This window comes from Esox lucius, chromosome 7 (assembly GCF_011004845.1).
Source record: "Esox lucius isolate fEsoLuc1 chromosome 7, fEsoLuc1.pri, whole genome shotgun sequence".
In the NCBI taxonomy this organism is placed as follows: Eukaryota; Metazoa; Chordata; class Actinopteri; order Esociformes; family Esocidae; genus Esox; species Esox lucius.
In genome coordinates this window covers 9,259,819-9,272,972 of record NC_047575.1, presented here as the reverse complement: position 1 = coordinate 9,272,972, position 13,154 = coordinate 9,259,819, and the positions used below count along the sequence as shown (strand labels likewise).

Here is a 13,154-nt window from a genome sequence, read left to right as displayed (position 1 = left end):
AGCAGACCTGCAAACTGTAGGTTCCGCATTTGAATCTCCTCACAGTCAATACAAATGATGCATTTGGATTTGTTCAGGATAGACAGAAACTTCGCTGGCTACAACCTTCAGTATCTATGTTATTGTAAACCTAAAATAAAACTGTTTACAGTTATATTGCAACTGTTTCTGGTGGATTTTGGAAGTACGCATCAAGCATGCTTTTTGGGTCAGGACAGACAAAAACCTAGCTAGCTACAACATTCAGTAGCTACCATTGTAGTAAGCCTAAAATAAAACTGTTTACGGTTATACAGTATTGCGACTATTTCTGGTGGATTTTCGAATTACGCATCTGTGCATGCTTTTGGGGGTAATGCTTTATCAAAACCCCTTGGGCAGTAAAACAGTAGGGGTTTCCATGATTCTCTCATCTTTTCACTTGATGAGAAAGTCAGTTATCGACACCTATACTGATTATTGTATCAATTTCATTCACGAATGAAAGAAAAATGAATGTTTTTGTGTCATGAAATGAAACAGCTTTGGCAAGGCAAAGTTCATCTTCAGTCTCGCTAGCATTTGCTCAATTCTTATGAATATTCCAATTAATAAGTTAGTAGATACTAGTAACCTATTACTGGCTAATAAGTTGTTAAAACGGCCAGTAGCAAAAGCCATAGAGTTCATAGATGCTTTTTGTGGTGGAGGTAAACTTAATAAGAACAGTTAGTCAGTTTTTACACAATGCTTACGTGGGAGACCCTGGTTCGAATCCAATAAGGGCAACAACATTTATCACTTTTAATGGTGGGCCAGCGGAACTAGGCTTGCCTGGTTCCTTTTCTGGTTTTTATCTGCCATTCTCCCATAAAGGCCACTTTTGTGATGGCTGTGGAAAAGTTAGCTTTAGAGGAAAAGTGAATCCTTTAGAGTACCCATAGTCCTCTTGTTGACCTCGCTGATTGGTTCCCTTCCTGCACAGATATTCAGACTACTGGGCATCTGTAAAATCACTTTGTGTCAAAGGGCTATATAAATAAATTTGCTTTGATTATAGCAAAGGGAGTGACTTATTATGCAATCAATTATTTTCTGTACTATATCTGTAATTGATTTACGATAATTTGCAGATTTTTTAACTTTGATAAAAGGCTTTTATTGGGTTGATCAGTGATAAAATCTCTTAATTTAATCTATTTTGATTTTAATGTTGTAAGAACAGGAAGTTCTATGGGAGCAAATTCTTCTTAATGTAATCATCTTGTTTTTTCTGACTGATTGGGTTATTGACTTTTGTGTTTGTGTGTGTGTGCTACTTATTTGAATTGTAAAATTAGTCCTTATGGTTAGGCTTGGCGGTTGTAGAGGTATTCAGCCCAGATAAATGCTGCAACAGGGAAGTATTAAATTGATACTGCAACCTAAATTCATATTTGTGTGAAATTCCACTTACCCTGAGTTGTTCTTGAAGGCCCGGCTCTTTTTGAAGGCCCGACTCATCCACAACAAGTCATTGTTCACCTCCGTCTAGCACCTCAAGCCACAAAAGATTTATTGCAAGTGGAAACAAACTCCAAAGAACAACTCAAACTAAATTAAGTAAACTGTTGCGCTAGCTTTAATTTTTATAACTGCATACTGATGAACTAGGCAGTGGAAATCGGTGACTTCAAAGTGGAACTATGGAACTATTGTTCAACAGTGATGTCATTTTTTTTAAACCATTTGTACCATTTGTGAACCAAACTGACTGGTTAACATACAAAGTATCAGCTTACTTAAAATTGATTTATACAGCAATAAAATATTACAACATTATTTAATGGAATACAACATTGACAGGCCTAGGCTTTGAGGTTAACAAGTGTTTTGGAGTAGGTTTCCTCTTGCAATGCTTCAATGTGGCTCATGGCGCACCGTTTTAATGAATGAATCTGGACAATGCTGATAATTCCAGACTGGGACAGAGGTGAATAATGGCTTGTTGTGAAAAATTACTCCATGGTTCTTCAAGAACAAGCCAGGGCAAGCAGAATTTCCCCCATATATGAAACTAGGTCAACGTATCCCTTTAATAAGTTGTGAAGCATCCCTACATTCAGACCTGTTGACAGCAAACAACAGCATGTGACCTTTTACTTCCTTCTATCACCATCACTAACATAATACAAACACACGCTATTTAACTGCTCACTAAGTGCCTCACAGACAGCTAAAGCCAAATTGAGTTACAGTCAGTAATCTGAACAAAATACCAACATATTTCTTAGCATAACATGATTTCACAAGTTGCTGTGACTTTTATTAAAGTAATTGTGATTGTATACTAATTATAACTAATATAAATGTGTAACAAAGAAGTGCAAAAGGTCCCCATCACCTGGGGGTGGTCTGTGTATCTGGTCAAAATCAGTGATTTAGGTCCACCATAAAAGAGTGATAAAATGTTTAGTCATGTCTTCAGAGAAAGAGTTCAAAGAAATGCTCCATTTGATGTGCCCTAATAGAAAAAATGTTTGGGTATAGACAACATTGTAACTCGCTGTGTAGATTCAGAGTTGATCTCTATTCTTTAAGGCAGTTTTACCACGTATTAATACTCGGCTGACGCAGAGGAGTGATGTGTTTTTGGTTTTGTACACAGCGATGTTAAGTACGATCTTAGTTCATGGAGAGATTTATCTGGACAGAGGATCTGTCTATCTGGTCAAAATCAGTGATACTGGTCTGCTTTTCATGGATAATTTTTCATTATGTCTCCAGAGAAACTTGTTTTTGGACTATTTTATGGCTGGGGTCAAAATAACCATGAATTATATGAATAAAAGAAAAAAATATTAATTAAAAAATGTATTCAATTGGTAATGACATATCAGCCATGGAAATATAAAGGATTGACTGAACCATATAATGATTGGTATTAATGCTTCAGGGTAAACAGAGTAAATCAATTATAGAACGTGTGGGTGAGGTTGTCCACGGCATTTCTGTTGCACTTGTTATGCATGGAGGATGTCTGGCCGTGTGGGTGAACCGATACTGAGATAAGAAAATGTTATGTATGCTAAGGGTGTCTGTGCAGTCTCTCTGTAAGTGTGGTCATATTTACTCAGAAGGCAGTTCTGCAGGTTATTTGGGATCTGGGAATGTTTTCCAATGGCCTTATTACAGGAACTGATACAGATACCTGGTGGAAGACCATGGAACTCTGTGGCACCAGGAAGTAGACTAACATAACAAAGAGATCATCAACTCTGGTAGCAATGTTAACCCTTTTCTGTACTGCTTTCTCTGACCTCGTTTTATTACCGTTATGCATTTACACTGACAAACTACAGAGAGTTAGCATTAGAGTAAAGTGACCAATATATCACTGTTAGAAATCTGTGTCATGAAATGTGTGTACTTTACTTTAGGTCTAGAGGATCATGTTGTCAGACTGTGTTTGTTCTGTGTTTGCTTGCGTACTTGCTTGTGTGTGTGTGTGTGTGTGTGTGTGTGTGTGTGTGCAATCCTGGTTTAACAGTTACAACTTTTGGTTTAAAGATTAGTTGCAACGTAAAATCTGGTGCAGAAACAGGTGAAAATTGGAAACACTGCAACATCTGCATCCCTCTGATTGATCTTCTGAATACTGTATGTTTTAGTAAGAAGGTGTGAACAGTTGCCAAACCAAAAGGTTTGCAGAGGTACTGACTATCAGAGAATAAAATGTTGGATACAAATGAAGGAAGTTGCATTCTCTGTATTCAAACGCCAATTGATCAACATGCTGAAATGATGTTGTTTTAACCTGTAAAAACGTCAGCGCATTGTGTGACTTCCTCTATATCCGGAAAGATGTTTTTCCATTTATGAATGCCTTATTACACACGTATTATTACACATGTGTTGAAACTCAACAAATTCCTCTCAGTATTACGATTTACAAACGTAGATAGCAGTTGGTTATATCGATTTATTCGGTGGCACAGGAGCAAGTCAAAAGCACGTCAGAATCAGAAGATGCACTAACTGGAGGATGGGTTGCTCTAAGTCTTATAGTTACAGGGACATTATATACTCTTGACCAAAAGGTTGATTCTTTGTTACAAAAGGTGTGAAAACACAGGAGAACTGGTGCCAAATTCTAATGCCATCTTCCTTTGTTTTCTCCAACAATGAAACAAAGAAACCGGCACTCCCACATTTATTCAATTAGTTTCACCCAATACTAAACTCTTGGTCTCAACTATCTCTTGATATCAGTGAGAACAGTTAATGGTAACAAGATATCAATTACAGTATACTCAAGATTACACCCTTGATCATTTCAGTCAATGTAGGCTAGGTTCGCACACATTCATTTCATTAACAGGATAGAAAATAACTTGATACAGAAATTGGTCTCTCAATGCAATCAATAGACAGCACATGATAAAAACAATCAAGGTATACAATGTGAAATGACTTACACCTTGATTAGGCTTTTGTAAGAATGGGTGGTATGAGACACCCCAAAATCATGATCTCAACATTTGCAAGGTCAATTTCAATGTAATCTACAATGATTTTCAAATATTTCTTGAAATACCTACAGGTATTTAAGTTTTTAAACTCAAATTCAAAGAGTTAAACGACATACATGATCTCTGTAAAACAGTTTTGTACGTTAGCTTAGTACAAATAACAGGAAATAACAGAGAGTTGAAGGCTTTTGGAGTCTTCACAATGATAGTAAAACCTACAGTGTGTTTGCCTCATTTCTTTTGTTCTCCCTCCTCCTCCCCCACTCCTCCATTCTATAGCCTCTATGGGCAAATACTGTTTTTCTAAAGAGCCTGCAGGCACCTGTTCGGCTAAGTGACATCACCAACAGAGGACTCCTCCCTCCTCATCTTCCTCCCCTGGGCTATAAAGGAGCTTGGTTTTCATGGTAGCATTACCAAGCCACAATTAAACAACAAATCAGAGATCAAGAGGGGTGATCACACATGCTGCCATCACAAAGAAGAGCACAAAGAACACAAGACAAATCTTAGGATTCAAATCTATATATTTTGTAATAAGAACATTAACGGATTTCAAATCTAAACTGGACTAAATCCTCTGTTTATTCTAGAAAATGTGTCCCTGATTCTGGAAGTTAAGAATATTGTGCACTTCTAGATTCCAGTGACCTCATCGTTTCTCCAGAAAGGGCAGGTGTAGAAGAGAGACTCACCCAGGGAGCCAGAATGTCGATGGGCATGGAGATCGTGGGCATCGCCCTGGGATTCATTGGATTCATCCTCGGTATCGTGGTCTGTGCTTTGCCAATGTGGAGGGTGACAGCCTTCATCGGAGCCAACATTGTCACTGCTCAGGTCATCTGGGAGGGGTTGTGGATGAACTGTGTAACCCAGAGTACGGGCCAGATGCAGTGTAAGATCTACGACTCCATGCTGGCCCTGGCCCAGGACCTCCAGGCTGCCAGAGCCATGACCATCATCGCCATCATCCTCGGGGTTCTAGCGGTGATGATCTCCATTGTCGGAGCCAAGTGCACCAACTGTATCGATGATGAACCCTCCAAAGCAAAAGTCATGATCATCTCCGGAATCTTCTTCATCCTGGCCAGTTTCCTTATCCTCATCCCTGTCTGCTGGTCAGCCAACACCATCATCCGAGACTTCTACAACCCCCTTTTGATCGAGGCCCAGAGGAGAGAGCTGGGGGCTTCCCTCTACATTGGCTGGGGGGCAGCCGCCTTGCTCCTGATAGGAGGGTGCATGCTGTGCAGCTCCTGCCCCCCCAAGGAGGAGAAGAGGTACCCACCCCGCATGGGCTACTCTGCCCCTCGCAGTGTGGGTGGCAATACAGCGGGATACGACAAGAAGGACTATGTTTGAGAAGGACAAGAAGACAAAGGGTGACAGATTAGAGGTGTCTCTGTCCTGATCATTAATGTGTATTTTTGCGGTCTAAATGACTCCGACATGAAGGGATGTGTGTGTTTAATGTTATGGCTCTTCTTTTCCTCCTCTGCGTGTTTCTGTGTAGGTTCATTGTTTAGCTTTTGTCTTGTGTGAAGAGTGGTCAGGATTCTCAGGGCGAGGATGACTTGTAAATAGTTGTATTTTGTATGGAGAAAACATATATTTTTAAATTAGATTTGTTGATGAGCTGTGTGTGTGATCCAGGTCTATGCATAAAAGTGGGGACCTGATGTTAAAGTTAGCTTTAGGCATTATTGGTTAGGGTTGGGTGTTAGTGCTAGGCATAAACGTTAGGTTATTGAGCTAAGATAAGGGATAAGATTAGGGCTCAGGGATTGTGAGCATGAATTTCTGGGTTTCAGTTCCCCCATACGCACAAACACCTGAATAACAAACGTGTGTGTAGGTGTGTGTGTGTGTGAAAAGATTTCACCTGTCCCCATTTTGAAAATGGCAATTTATTGGCTTAAGTGTTAAGGGTTAGGATTAGGAAAAGTAGGTTTTTGTAAGGCCAAACAAACGTTGGTGTGCCCTTTAGATACTGTAGCTAAGTAAATGTGTGTGTTTTTGTGTGTAATTTTGCATATATTTGGCTATGCGAGACTTCGCTGGGACAGAAACCTAACATGAGTCCATGATACAGCCTCAGGTCATGATAGCAGGGATATCTTCTCTATTCATAAGTTCACTCTACACAGGCCTATGTTATGTATGATAGCTTTTTCACACCAAATATGTCATTTTATCTTGTAAATATGATGATACTGTACTGACATTTGTAAATAAACAAGATAATTCCAGTTGGTTGTATACTTGTTCTAATGGGAGAGGGTTGGTAAAGTAAGGGCATTTTTTGAAGAGAATTACAGAGCTGGATATTCTCTTGGTTGACCAACAAAGCAGCGTTAAGAGCTGTTCAGTGAGCAGGGAGTGGCATAGGAGCACTTCAATGATGGTTTGATTGTGAGTGTTTCTGTGTGCATCACTTCATGTGTGTGTGCCTTGGAGGAAATCAAGATGATCAGGTTACCATACCACTGCCCAGAGAGCCGCAAGAGTAAACTTCAGTTGTTTTCTTCAAAAGCATGTTTATGACTAAATTTGACTAAATCTCAATTGCTAACAACTCAAAATAAGAACTTCAAATGTTTTTGCTTCTAAAGCAAAAATCCCCAGTTTCATTCTTTTATTTAGCACACTACTAATTTCAGACAATGCAATCTAGAAATGTGGTTCAGGACCACACGACTTACAAGCAACTATTTCATACTTTTTAACTTTCAAATATAAACCATATTAAACGTATTCATTAACTTTAATTCAGTTCCACCTGTATTCTAGAAATCAGATTTTGGCATCTTCATTTCCACATTTCCATTCACTGTGTGATAAAGACAGACAAACTGTTGACATCAGCTACTTTGACCTCTTGCTCAACAAGTTAGAAAATTAACACAGCATATAAATATTTTAAAATAAATATTATATCGTCAGGTCCTGGCTGGGGGCCTCTAGGCATCTCTATGTGCCTGGGGGTCACAGCCAGGCCCTGACTGCAGAGGTGCCTCTAGGCATGTGTGAGCTGCGACAGCATCCATGTGTGTGGTGTAAGGGTAGGTGCATGTGTGATCCGTGTGTGAGTGACACTCATGCACAGGTACCGCATATCCTAAGGTTTAATTAATGGTTAATTAGAGCCACAATATTAGCATATGTGTCAGTGTGTCTCTCAGTGTTGTCTGCCTTCCTCCACTGCACTAGATTTTGCTGCAGAAACTGGGCTGTGTGGACTGGGCCCAGCAACATTATAAACGCTCAACATTAAAAAAAAATTGGCCAAGTGGGGTCAGTGGGTTTGTAACTTACTGGCCTCAAAATATTTTTTACTGTCCCTCCTAGTTGTAATTTATCAGCGTTACATTTAACATATAACCAAATACATTTGTTACTTAACATTTTCAATTCTTTATGTTCAATTCATTCCGGATATATAAAACATATTTTTATATTTCTTTCATCACATTTCTAACTATAAAAGATTACAAAATAATAACAGTCAACAAAACATTTCACTTTTAAACAAAACATGAACTCATTAATCGCCGGGGAACAAGGTTACTAGGCATGTGGTTGAAGTCGTGCAATCACCCAATGGGCATCTGCATTTAAATTCCTGACCACTACAAACAAGGACCGTGAAGACGTATTGCCAGCCACCCGCTTGGCTGTCATGCAGACCAGTTGCTGTTTGATATTGGTATGGCTGGCCAGGGACTGTTTGCAAAAGTTGTCAGTGCCTTTGTAAAAATACCCATATTTGTCCGCTCTTGCTGGAAACTTGCTGGAAATGACTGTGCATCTGAGTTCCATCAAAGTCGAAACAAGGAAATAATTGTTTGCACTGAGCTAAAAACGTTCGCTTTCGTATGATCTCGTAGTTATCCTTCGCTGCCTTTTTCACTCGAGTGATTCGCAATAATTTTTAAATGTTTTATTGAACAAGAAACCAGGCAAGACTAGTTCAGCCGACCCGCAATAAAAAGTGTTGCCCTCTCGAAATTCAAACACAGATCCACATGAAAGGGTATGTCATTAACCACTACACCACAGCTGTACATTTGCTGGGCCTAATTGTGTCTATCCTGAACAAATTCTCTTTTGCCACTGGCTGTTTTAACACTTAATTGGCCATTTGTGAATGACATTGATACTAAAGCTAACTTTTCCACAGCCATCACAAAAGTGGCCTTTATGGGAGAATGGCAGATAAAAACCAGGCAACCAGGCAAGCCTAGTTCCGCTGGCCCACAATTAAAAGTGATAAATGTTGTTGCCCTTATTGGATTCGAACCAGGGTCTCCCACGTAAGCATTGTGTAAAAACTGACTAACTGTTCTTTTTAAGTTTACCTCCACCACAAAAAACATCTATGAACCGTTTTAACAGCTTATTACCCTGTAATAGGCTTACTAGTATCTACTAACTTCCTAGGAATAATCATAAGAATTGAACAATTGCTAGCGAGACTGAAGATGAACTATTCCATGCAAGAAACAGTCACAATTTACAGTTTCAGTTAAGGCTTACTATACTGTATGTTGTAGCCAGCAAATTTATTTGTCTATCCTGACCCAAAACGCATGCACGGATGCGTACTTTGAAAATCCACTAGAAGCAGTCGAAACATAATCGTAAATTGTTTTATTTCAGGCTTGCTATAATGTAGATACTGACGGTTTTACCCAGCAAAGTTTTTGTCTATACGGAATCATTCATAATGCGTACTTTGCTTCGCTTGCGAGGATACGCACTCGGGAACTATGGTTCGCAGGTCCGCTTCCCTAACCACTTCGCTATTTAACAAAGGGTCACTCAGTCACTCAGTAAGAGACATTCACTCTTCTTGGCCAGCTCCGCTTACGCGGTCCGACAAAAACAATACCAGACAGCCATGCGTCACATCACTACTCAATTGACTGGTCAACAACAAAGAGCTGTAAGGTAGTTATTTGTGTGTGTGCCAGATTACGAAACAACTGGATGATGTCAAATGTATAATAAGATTATAATTGTTTTTCAATCAATTTATTTTTTGCAATGGCCCAATCGGAACAGTGACTTAGTAGTTTTATTATCCCTACTTTTTTCTGGCTCGTGGCCATCGGGCCATCGTAACAGTCGAGCCCTGACTATAGTTGTGAATAGATGAACACACGATTCAGACAAAGGAGAACATAAGTAAGCCAATGGATTATAATACCTTATGTAACATCCAGGCTATAAAACAACTATGGCTTAATACCATATCTAACAACAACTATTACAAAGGAGTGCCTATCATGGAAGCTTACCCAATTAAGGATTCATTACATACTGTATGTACGCATTCATTCAGTATTTTATGTAAATACATGACTTGCTACTTGTGTTCTGTACAAATGTTTACAGTAGCAGATGGCTATTGCTAACCCAAATGCTGCCTTATCTGCTGATATTTCAGTCATGTGATTCAGTAACACTCTAGCTAACACTTGTAACTACATAACCAAAAATCACAAAACAATGAAATATTGATATATGGGAGTTATACACTAATAAGCCTAAGTAGTTTAATAGAATGTACAGTGGATATAAAAAGTCTACACACCCCTGTTAAAATGCCCGATTTTTGTGATGTAAAAGAATGAGACAAAGATAAATCATGTCAGAAATGTTCCACGTTTAATGTGACATATAATGCGACCAATTCAATTGAAAACAAACTGAAATCTCAGACTGGGAAAAATGAAAAATAAAAACCTTACAATAACCTGGTTGCATAAGTGTGCACACTTTCTTATAACTGGGGATGTGGCTGTGTTCAGAATTAACCAATCACATTCAAACTCATGTTAAATAGAAGTCATTACACACCTGCCATCATTTAAAGTGACTCTGATTAATCACAAATAAAGTTCAGCTGTTCTAGTAGGGTTTTCCTGACATTTTCTTAGTTGCATCTCAGAGCAAAAGCCATGGTCCGCAGAGAGCTTCCAAAGCATCAGAGGGATCTCATTGTTGAAAGATATCAGTCAGGAGAAGGGTACAAAAGAATTTCCAAAACATTAGATATACCATGGAACACAGTGAAGACAGTCATCATCAAGTGGAGAAAATATGGCACAATAGAGACATTAACAAGAACTGGACAACTCTCCAAAATTGATGAAAAGATGAGAAGAAAACTGGTCAGGGAGGTTTCCAAGAAGCCTACAGCAACATTAAAGGAACTGCAGGAATTTATGGTAAGGCATCAGAGGGATTGTTGAAAGATAACAGTCAGGAGAAGGGTCATCAGAGTTGTTACCATCTGTCAGGGTCACTTCATGTTCCCAGGCTGTTGAGACTTCTTGGGACATTATGTATATGTGTCAGGTCCTGGTTGGGGGCCTCTAGGCATCTCTATGTGCCTGGGGGTCACAGCCAGGCACTCACCACAGAGGTGCCTATAGCCATCTTTGCGCTGTATTTTTTGTTCTCCTCAATTAGAGGAAGATGCAATGTGTTGCATCTAATTGGGGACCCTGTTTAAATTGCCCTCCTGGGCTGTTAGTTTGTGGTTAATTATTTATGCCCGTAGTGCCTCAGTTTAAGGTTTGTTGTTTTTGTTCATGTGAAGAGGTAATAAAAGGATGTTTCACGACTCTTGCTCTGCTACATTTGTCCTGCTTACCTACAACTGTGACAAATATGAAATTGGAAAAGAGATGAATTAACAAAATACTTCAGTTTTAGTAACTCCTTAAAAAAGTATCTACTAGAAGTGACTATTTAAACTACCTTTTAAATATATATATATATTTTTTTAACAGAAAACTAGTTTTTAAAATGTTGCATTCAAAGATTTGAGGGCATTCAATCTTCTAGTTGTCAGCAATGTAAATGTAAAAAATAAATAAAAATATCTACCAATCAAAAGATACAGCTGTTTGAGTTTAGAGATGCAATTAGCTAAATGGCTAACAAGAGATGCAATTTGCTTAATGGCTAACTACCTTTCTCATGTCAGTTGCCTCAGACAGGTACAATGGTGCTTAAGATGGTGTGTTACTGACACAAACTGCACAGGATGGCGTATCATGCTTTGCAGATGTCACGCTATTCTTCTCTGCACATCTATATAAGTAATTCTGCATCTTATCCAACATTTGTATGCTTTTTTTGTACTGGCCCCTTGTGGGAATCAACCCACAAACCTGGTGTTGTTAGTGCCAATCTCTTAGAAAGTGAACAACACAAGACAGAGTTTCTCACATTTGAAAACATATTTCCTGTTGTCATGCAGCTGTTTGTCCTTTTTGGTAAATACCCCTTGGTGTAGGTCTATCAGTTCCTCAGGGAACTGTAGTCTCCCCATGGCAATTCTCTATGACACCAAAAGCCTGAGAGGCTTCGACTGGGACTGTTTAGCAGGCATAAATGCAGATCCAACTACTCTCATCAACCTCTCGAAGCACATTTCCAAACTGAAGTCAATAGTGTTGTCAACAGTTTATTTTCAAATGGAATTTGAACAACTTGACACTCTCCAACTATTACACCAGCATGGTTGGAGGTGGAGTGAGAGTAGGCCAAAGTTCCTTGTAATAAATAACAATTTTAATGTGACATGTTAGAGTTCTCCGTGCTACATGAAATACACAGTTATGTTGGGTTTGTGTATTTGTAATATGCATATTATTGTTTCTGTGTAAATGCACAATAGACAGAGTTTATCATAAGATTTCATCATGTTCAATGCCTAGGAGAAAGGCTTGCTAAGATCTTCATCTCTACTGAATTAGGGGTTGTGATGGAACAGGGCCATAGATACAGTTTAATTAAAAAAATATTAATAGAAAAAAGGGAATAAAATAGGGAGTAAATAAACATTTTGCCTTTGCTAAGAATGTAATCAGAGTTGTTAACATCTGTCAGATTCCCAGACTGCTGAGACTTCTCGGGTTCTCTTGTTGCAACATTGTTTTCACCTACCTTCTGAGAACATTGGGTCCTCTACCCAGCTCTATACACTGTTTCATTGAATCACCTGTTTTAGATTTACAGATTGGAATGTGTATTTAGTGCCTGCCTTTTAGAACACACATTTTTTAGTTGTTGTTGTTAAGATATGGCACGTTGGCCTTTGTTCAGTTTAAGCGCTTTCTGAGTATATGGGTAGTTTGTGGGTACACAATTTGAGCCAAAGCTTGGATGTATTTTGTTCTTTCTGGATTAAACACCTTTGTGTTCTATCCTGCATCGCTGTCTCCGTCTCCATTTACCTAGACCTTACAATGCAATGCCAAAAAAAGGAAAAAAGGAAATTTTTTGAGGATTTTCTTCTAGATGAACACAGTTCATGGCTGCCTATTACAAAGTTAGTTTGCCTTGTGGAACAGGTCATTATATTTGTAATTTTTCCCAGGGTTTGTGAATTCATGTTAGGGTATATACAAGCTTTGACTAAGAGAAACACAGGGCGCAAAAATGACCAGTTGTTCTAGACAAATCAAAACTGTGAGGAGCTGATAAAAAGGATTGGAGAAGGGGATGATCAATCTCTTTAATAACAGTAATAACAGTCATAGACAACCTTTGCAAGTGATACTGCTACAAAATGGAAGTGATACTGCTTATACTTCAATTTTTTATTTAAGTGGTTTTGGCATTAGAACTTCCTATTGTACAGCTGAT

At 38.8% G+C, this 13,154-nt stretch overlaps 1 protein-coding gene across 1 annotated transcript; it reads left to right on the top strand.

Moving 5' to 3' along the window:
* Positions 1 to 4,784: 4,784 nt before the first annotated feature.
* On the top strand, positions 4,785 to 6,739 carry LOC105024924 (claudin-3). The gene has a single exon (XM_010895224.3). It carries the CDS (start codon positions 5,199 to 5,201, stop codon positions 5,850 to 5,852), a length of 654 nt encoding a protein of 217 aa, XP_010893526.1. The 5' UTR covers positions 4,785 to 5,198; the 3' UTR covers positions 5,853 to 6,739.
* Positions 6,740 to 13,154: the final 6,415 nt, after the last annotated feature.

Excerpts from the sequence above, each read along its gene's own strand:
- LOC105024924 (XM_010895224.3), top strand. The coding sequence starts at position 5,199 with ATGTCGATGGGCATGGAGATCGTGGGCATCGCCCTGGGATTCATTGGA.